Source organism: Apium graveolens, unplaced genomic scaffold (assembly GCF_009905375.1).
Source record: "Apium graveolens cultivar Ventura unplaced genomic scaffold, ASM990537v1 ctg5783, whole genome shotgun sequence".
Classification (NCBI taxonomy): Eukaryota; Viridiplantae; Streptophyta; class Magnoliopsida; order Apiales; family Apiaceae; genus Apium; species Apium graveolens.
The window spans coordinates 144,416-152,795 of NW_027419099.1; the positions used below are offsets into that span (position 1 = coordinate 144,416).

The following is an 8,380-nucleotide window of genomic DNA, read 5'->3' on the forward strand; positions in this document are numbered from 1 at the left end:
TATAATTTTTTTTATTAAAAATAGTAGTTTACTTCGTCGAGAGTATTGAAGGAGATTTACAATGCATTTTTTGTTTTTAAATAATTTTTATACTGGTATTTTTAGAATTAATGTGACTTATTCAAAATAATAATTTAAAATTATTTAAATGTATAACATTTTTCAATTATTTTTCATTTACAAATTTTTAACATTAAAAAATTATATTTTTTAACTAGTTTTCCTATTTTAATATACATAAGTGGCACCACTCGCACACCATCGAGCACGGTTATGAGCAAAAGATGAAAAGATTTTATATAGTGTACAACACCGTACGCAATACTATGTTTACTACTATATACATTTGTAACCTTTTTATTTTGTCAATCTTATGTCAAATAAATAAATAAAGTTAAGATGTGCTCATAAAAGAAAATAGTAGGGATAAGAAAGAGACAGACGTTTTAGTGCCTTGTAATAAACGTCTCTCACTCTCTCTCTCTCTCGTGGGCTATAGCTTTGGACTCAGGTTAGGAAGTAGACTTTTGTTGAACACATTACACTAGTTTAAAAAACCAAACCAAAATAAACCAAAACCAACCCACCCACCACTCCAAAGAAAAAGATCCCACCTTTCTTTTCCTCTCTATCTTCCTCTTTTCTCTCTCTCTCTCCCTTCAAAAAGATTTAAACTTTTCTCAAGAACTTTGTTCATATAATCAAGAACCCTCTTTTGAGTTCATTCATCTCTTCATTATTACAATCAAGCATGGCTAGCATTGAAAATGTATGTTCTTTAATTCTATCCTTTTTTCTTGTTTATTTGCCTTGTCAATAGTGATCATGATCAATTACCTTCTTTTTTTGTAGCTACGAATACAATTTATTTTCTTGAATTTGGTTGGATTTTTTTGATTATTTGAAATATAGGGAGTGAAAGAAGGAGATGATAACAAGTGGCCACCATGGCTTAAACCACTACTAGATACAAGGTTTTTTGGTCAATGCAAGAATCACCCAAGTGCTCACAAGAGTGAATGCAATATGTTTTGCTTGGACTGTATTAATGGAGCTCTTTGTTCTCTTTGTCTCTCTTCTCACCAAGATCATAGAGCCATTCAGGTACTTTTTAGTTTCATTTGAGTTCTAAATTGATCAAGAATGTATTAAAACTCAAAATTGGCTAACCCCTTGTCAAGAAATGGCCTTTTTGATCATATTCATTGATTTTTATCTTGATATATCTATATTTATGATTACTTGTTTGTGTCAATGGAAAAGGCCAAAAGGGTATGGCTTAATTTCGATATCCATTTGAAAAAAATATTGCTGCTTAGACTTTTAATTTTCTTTAGTTGATGGTTTTTATGCAAGTAAATTGTGTAACAGGTTTTGGTTAACGTATAATTGTGATGGATTAATGATTTGTAGATAAGGAGATCATCGTACCATGATGTGATAAGGGTTTCTGAGATTCAGAAATACATGGAGATTACAGAGATTCAGACTTATGTGATCAATAGTGCTAAAATTGTGTTCTTGAATGAAAGGCCTCAGCCTAGGCCGGGTAAAGGTGTCTCCAATACTTGCGTTGTTTGTGATCGCAGCCTTCTAGATTCGTTTTCTTACTGCTCTATCGGCTGCAAGGTATGTACATTGTATATTATATAGTACTAGAAAATCTAAGATTTCCTATATGATTAGTTCTAGAGAATTGTCAATGTTGGGTACTGGTTTATGTTAATATAAGGAATCTAGACCCAAAAAAAAGAGAAACTAAATCAAAATAAGTTCTTGTGAGCTTGTGAATGAGTTGAGTTAACTAGAGCTTAATATAGCATCGGACTATGTCACTGGCAAATCATGACTAAGTGTTTTATGTAATGTTTGGGATTCTATGATCAGGCTTTATTATGACTGTGATTTGTGTGAAAATAAATAATAGATTGTTGGAACATCAAAGGACTTCCGGAAGAACAAAATAAGATCAATGGTGATGGGTGGATCAGACTACTTTGAAGAAGAAACAATGGTCGATATTGCAAATGCAGGTGTCAAGAATCTTTTCCGGGGATTCACACCATCAACGCCACCTCAAACTACCGGAAGTGCCAAGAGAAGGAAGGGAATTCCACATAGATCTCCAATGGGGGGAAGCCTTATCTTGGAATATTGTTAAAGACAAAAACAATGGTTAGTGGGGGTTGGAATGGAATGTCAGAAATCAATGAATGGTATCAATCCACTTCAAATCCACCAAGATTTACTATAGTGTTCAAAGGTGTTATAGTGTGATAAACACATACAACTATACAAGTACTCTTTTACTTTATAGTTTCTTATAGCAAAGAAAGATGATCACTTTCTTTCTGAATCAAGAAAAAAGAAAGCAACACACTGAGCTTTTGTGTTGGAGGCCGGTGTTAAAATTGCTAGTCAAGTTTGTGTATACACAACAATAAGTTATCACAACATTTATATGAATGAATGTAGTATGCTAATGAGAAATAATAAGATTTCAACTCCATTCAAATGTTTGGAGTGAGTGTAATAGAGTTGGGTATCTATGGACTATTTGAGTGTGTAGGATTTGTAAATTGTATATATGTTTAACTTAATGATATATGAATCGAGAGATGCAAAGTAACTGTACTCTTCTGTGGAATGTAAGGTAGATAAATGATATAATTAGATCATTTTGAATGACCTCCTGCTTTTTTGTATAGCTGAACTTGACTCTAATGTTCTTCCTTGCCAGGTGGAACTCATGTATTCTGAATCATCTCGTCAAGTAAATAATTTTTTTCGAAAACACATCATATTTTCAACAATTTTACAATTTTGTGAATAAATGATTTTTTTATTATTTCAATAGAATACTTTTAGATATAAAACTAATATGGTTTTGATACTTATAATAATAAATTTATTATAATTAAAGTTAGAATAATTTATATATCCTAAAAGCATTATTACAGATTTCGGAAATCGAAATTATTCAGTTGAGATACTTGTTACGATTTATGGAACAATTTTTAACCAATGATTTATCGAAAATCGGTTAAAAACAAATTAGAAAATAGGATAATTTTTATAGGCGTTTTTTGAAAAAAAATCGACAAATTTTTATAACCAACCCTAAAAGTGGTGATTAGTTGTTAACCCCACACAAGTGCCCAAAAAATAATAACCACCCCACTTTATGAAAAATATAGTTTTGTTGAAAAATAGAAAAGGCAATCATGGGGAATATTGGGATCTGTTCCACTAAAGTACACTGACACCATACCTAAGCACTATGACTCCTCACTCAAAGTAAGGTCCAGTCGATTATTGTAACACTATGACTCCATTTTGACAAATCTTATTTACTTTTTAAATTATATTTTCAAACACCCTCTATTAATCTTTCGTCCATTATATAATTGTATTGTTTTTTATTATCTTAAATTAAATTGAATCACATTTACAGTTAAGATTAATAAATTTAATCTTCGAATACGAATGCTAATTTTAATTATGATTTCAATACATATAAGATTCATTTTAAAAAAACAGACCATTAATTCACAACTACAACCATGAGATTAGATTAAAAGGCTGTTTGAGATTGGTTTAGTGGTAAGTAAAAAGTAAAAATCGCCATTTAATCTTATAATTGTACTCTTTTAATTGTATATCAATTTGATTTGTTAATTATAGGCAAATCGAATTAACAGCCTTGCACTCATTTAGCAAAAAAGAAAATAATTAACAGCCTTACACTCATTACTGTAGCAGAAACTTCTATTTGTTTGGATGTGTACTTTGGGAAGAGAATAACGGTATTTGCTATGAAGAAGGTTACGTAATTAAACACCAATTCAGATTAGGCACTAGCTTATGAATTTGGTGAAGTTATCAGAGAATGGCAGATTAAATGCTGCGTGTAAACTAATTAAGGTGGTTTTCTTGGGACATAAGTTGTACGGCGTAGAAGGTCGACTGCGAGACGCCTACTTATCACGAAATGCAGGACATTCAAATAAAATGATGCATCTGTTAATCGAAAATTTGATATGATTGTATAATCTCTATAGTAGGGGACCTCAGCCTCAACAATGATCGTTCGCAGGTTTAATCAAATGTTTAGGCATTTTAGAGTTACAGTACAGAACTCTATATAATTCTATCAACTGAAACAAACTACTATCATATATTGACTCATGGTTGGCATTAATCCAAATCACACAATCACAAATGTGTCTCAACATTGAAGAATTTCTACAGGAATATGAACCGCTAGACAAAGTAAAACACATAATATGCCAACTCCATAAGATGCACATGGATTAGGTACAGATGTTATACTGGGTCCATTCAGCAACTAGATATGAGCCAATATGTGAGTTTACAGCTTAGTGTTGCCATACTTGGATAAACCATATTATGCAGTGTGCAAGTCCATACCGAATCAGCCAGACTCGTCAGAATCACTTCTTTCTGGTTCCTCGGTATTACCAGCCTCTGAAAGATCAGGCTTCGGAGCAGGTGCAGGTGCAGCCTTCTTGCCTGGGTTGCGGCTACCTTCATCTTGCTCAACCACTTCAACATGTGAAGCCAACTAGCTTTGTCAAGGAATATTGTATATACATAAGATGTTACTGTAATAAATAAACCACTGAGTAGTTAAATGAGTGTTTTGCCACTTTGTAGGAAAGAGTGCCCTGTGGAGGGTACTTTTATACTTATAACAACCTCTTCCGCTTATGTAGCATAGGTTTATTATCTAAAGCAATCCACCCTCAAGAAAAGATCAGGAAATTATTTTTTTGCTACAATCACAAAATCAAAGATAAATTCACACTAAACCTTAGCAAGCTTATATAGGTACATCTAATGTTTCAACCCTGTTTTTTGTTAAAGCTCAATATAAATGTAGGATTTATCATGCAGATTAGGGTAACCAAAACTCAGTAATCAATGTAGAATCTTTCTGTGCAGTCAGTAACACGAGACAGATAGTTTTTGGCATCTGTCTTAAACAGACGGTGTATACTTTGTTATTCCACAAAAAATAAAGTGATCTACAAGGATATCAGCAGTTCCACCAGCCATGATTTTTAGCAGATCTTTCTCTACTCGCTTCACAAGTTCAGGCTGCAAAGTGTTAAAAACAAGAATCAGCAAGGTATGGACAAGTACTGTACGGTTGTACCACGTGATATACTGCAATCTTAGCTGTCATGAGAGACAAATAACCACAGACACTTCCAGTTTTAGAACTGAGCAGAAAAAACAACAAAAAAGAAACCAGAAAACAAGGTTAAGAGCAGAATTGAACGGACAATGTCAGGACTCGTACATTTAGATCTGGCTCCCTCCGGAATCTTCTTCTTCGAGCATCTCGCATAGGAGGGGTGAGGCCATGCCGGTACTCCACTGTATCTGGAGCAGAATCGCCCTCTTCTCTAACCATAATCATCTGTCAAACCCCAAATATGTGATTTTCTTGCATTAGAAACACAGATCAGCAATGTTCTCCCATAGAGTTATTCTCCAAAATAATAGAAACCTACTTGACCAATGTCTGCGCTTTTGATAAGCACACTATCATCATAAGTTTTGTACGATTCTACAATGCCAGGAAGATCCAAGAGTGATGCAGGAAACTGATCATTGCCTATGGAAAATGTGCCACTCCTCCCATCATCTAAAAAGTAATTAAAGGTAAACACCAGGGAGCAAAAACAAAAAGATACACCAAAAAAGGCGTTGTTTGCAATTATTAGATAGAAAACAGTGCTCCAATTTCATTCTTACAAGGCAATAACTCGCTTTCTGAAGTATAAACAGATTCATGTCAATTCTTTTTACAGTGATTTCTTGAAATTCTATATGGTTTATATTAATACATGAGGTAAGAGAGAAGTGAGATACAAAAATAAAGTCAAAAAAATATAATGAAGGGTAAAATTAGGGGGGACTGATGAAGAGCACCAAAACAAACTAAATCCCTGATTGAATTACATATAATAGGCAAATAGGTTCCATCTATGTTAGCAATTTTAAAAGCGGTCTACCTATTCTGGTGGAGGCCCTGACAAATATAATTTTCCGATGTTTCCTTTATGTATTCCAGATCAGCAAACCATCAACCTTAAGCTATCATCCTATAACAATCACCTACATCCATAAATTACGCATCAAATTATAGAACCATCAACCTTATGCTATCTTCCTGCAACAATCACCTATATCCATAAATTACGCATCAAATTATAGTTTCTACTCCCTCCACCTCTCATTCACATCTTAAAGCAACACTCAATTGAAAACACTCAAAAATCAACTTGTTAACATATTAGTGCATGTCCTAAATTGATAATACTTTCATTTATCTCCACAATTGCCAAATTCAAATCCATTTTAACAGATACGATAAAATTACCCTAATAATTGGAAAGATATCAAAGCTCTCTTGATTTTTGTTTATGTTCCCCGTCAATTTCTATTTTTCTAAGATGGTCATCCAGCCTTGTATCCATGTATTTCTCAGTTTTTCAAAGATAAAAGAGACATGAGTTCAGTCCATTACATTGAACACATATTAGACAGACTTACAGACTTATTATTCTATATATATGACCCTCAACCTCAATCCTTACAAAGAAACTAATCACAGCTCTGTAAAACATATCAACCCTTGTGTTCTATCCTCTCAATACAATAGTTGCTCCATTTTCTACCTACTGTTGACGACCTTGTAGATTACTGCTGTTCGTTATAATTCCAATACATGGGCATGTTAATCCTACTTGCAACACTAACCGCATAACAAAGTAGACAGAGGTCATACAATAAACTACAAATATGACATTCCTGAAAAATATAAAAAATCAACTAACCAGAAAAAGACAGATCTAATGACTTGTCTTCGGAAGAAGAAGCATTTTCACTCAAAAGGTGTTCAATCCTCTCTGCAACAGAAGGTGGAACTCTAAGTATAAACTGCTCTTCCATACCTAAAAAAACAAAGAATATAGGATTAATATTTTATCTACTGTAAAAAGAGCAACGTAAAATATTAGAACTTCGAGTGGTTGAAAAGTTACATATTATCAAATATGGCAAAAAAAAGTAAATGAAATTTGTGAAAGAGAAAAGCAATGAGTAAGGCAAGCTGTAATTTCCTTTTATCAATTTAGGTTTATAAATTTGTAATTAATTTGGCTTTTCATTGCAGGATATAAAACCACCATTTAATATTGACAACCCATGTCCAAATTCACAACTCACACATAATAATAAAACTAGCAAATTCTTAATGACCCAATTATTGTAAAAAAAAAAAGAGAGGCATCGTAGTCCAATAGTCCAAAAGGGAATAGCAGGTTCCAAATACAGCTGAAGTGCGAGTTAAAAAAGCTGTGCAAGCATTCTTATTTGCCACAACTATAAAGGATGTAAACTTTGTAACCCTTAACCATATGATTAAATCGCCAAAGTTCACTCCATCAAATTACACCAAAAAAATTCAAAAGTAAGCCGTGTTAAAATTACAGTCCTACTAGTAATTCCGCTCAAAGATTTTCACTTTCCTACAACAAATCAATGATTCTTGAAGATTCTGTTTTTACTTTTGATGGACAGAACACATATAGTCTATCTTGAAATTTTCTAAAGCATGTTATATCGAATAAAGTGTACATTTGTTGCAAAACATCGAAAAGCACCTCCAAGACCAAACGCTTATTATCGAATTTTTAAGCAACTAACACTAGGTCAACAAAAGAAGCCCTAAATTGAAATTACTGAGTATCTGAATTACAATGAAATTGATCAAACAAGTACACCGAAAAGTCGAAAACAAGGCAACATATAATCGTGAAATATGTGAGTTCAATAACAGGAGCTGAATCAACCAACATACATTCAAAAACATATATAGCAATATAAAAACAGGGGAATTAAAAGATAATTAAAAAAAAAATTAAAGATACAACGAGCAGCATATATAACATAAAAAGGAGATAAATTGATTAACTGAAATAGAATAATATAATAATAATAATTTGAATTACCGGCGAAAAGGAACGAGAGTTGAAGCAGAAGGGGGTGGAGTTTTGGGACGATAGGTGAAGAAATTTTAATGAGTAGTGAACGACAAGTTCTTTGCTTTTCAAATACAAACGGATTTTTTGTTTTTTATTTTTCGAATACCTAAATTGTACCGTACGGGCAACGGTGAAAAATACCATTGGTTCGTGTTCATCAAAATACCCATTTTCAAATTAGTTGCGAATTTTATCCATTTAAATATGAATTCATGAATTACCTTAATAGAAAAAATGATAAAAATAGCTAATTTTTTTAAAAAATTAACAAAAATAGTCATTTTGAAAAATGTGGCCAATTT

General features: G+C 32.7%; 2 protein-coding genes across 2 annotated transcripts; one reads left to right on the forward strand and one right to left on the reverse strand.

The window, feature by feature from the left end:
• The first annotated feature begins 534 nt into the window (after positions 1–534).
• LOC141702836 (protein RGF1 INDUCIBLE TRANSCRIPTION FACTOR 1-like) lies at positions 535–2,547 on the forward strand. The gene is made up of 4 exons (XM_074506448.1): positions 535–769; positions 913–1,104; positions 1,414–1,629; positions 1,928–2,547. The coding sequence occupies exons 1-4, from the start codon at positions 752–754 to the stop codon at positions 2,159–2,161; spliced, it is 660 nt and encodes a 219-aa protein (XP_074362549.1). The 5' UTR covers positions 535–751; the 3' UTR covers positions 2,162–2,547.
• Positions 2,548–4,158: 1,611 nt separating this feature from the next.
• Positions 4,159–8,070, reverse strand: LOC141702837 (transcription initiation factor TFIID subunit 7-like). The gene is made up of 6 exons (XM_074506449.1): positions 8,046–8,070; positions 6,870–6,986; positions 5,541–5,674; positions 5,327–5,446; positions 5,059–5,121; positions 4,159–4,573 (listed from the first exon to the last, which is right to left on the reverse strand). The coding sequence occupies exons 2-6, from the start codon at positions 6,982–6,984 to the stop codon at positions 4,436–4,438; spliced, it is 570 nt and encodes a 189-aa protein (XP_074362550.1). The 5' UTR covers positions 6,985–6,986; positions 8,046–8,070; the 3' UTR covers positions 4,159–4,435.
• Positions 8,071–8,380: the final 310 nt, after the last annotated feature.

What these genes read in the sequence shown, in the direction of transcription:
- LOC141702836 (XM_074506448.1), top strand. An exon ending in AAGATCATAGAGCCATTCAG is followed by an intron (nt 1,105 to 1,413) that starts GTACTTTTTAGT and finishes AATGATTTGTAG; the next exon opens with ATAAGGAGATCATCGTACCA. An exon ending in ACTGCTCTATCGGCTGCAAG is followed by an intron (nt 1,630 to 1,927) that starts GTATGTACATTG and finishes AATAAATAATAG; the next exon opens with ATTGTTGGAACATCAAAGGA.
- LOC141702837 (XM_074506449.1), bottom strand. Translation starts at nt 6,984, where the DNA reads ATGGAAGAGCAGTTTATACTTAGAGTTCCACCTTCTGTTGCAGAGAGG. An exon ending in ATTAGATCTGTCTTTTTCTG is followed by an intron (nt 5,675 to 6,869) that starts GTTAGTTGATTT and finishes ATTACTTTTTAG; the next exon opens with ATGATGGGAGGAGTGGCACA. An exon ending in AAAGCGCAGACATTGGTCAA is followed by an intron (nt 5,447 to 5,540) that starts GTAGGTTTCTAT and finishes GGGGTTTGACAG; the next exon opens with ATGATTATGGTTAGAGAAGA.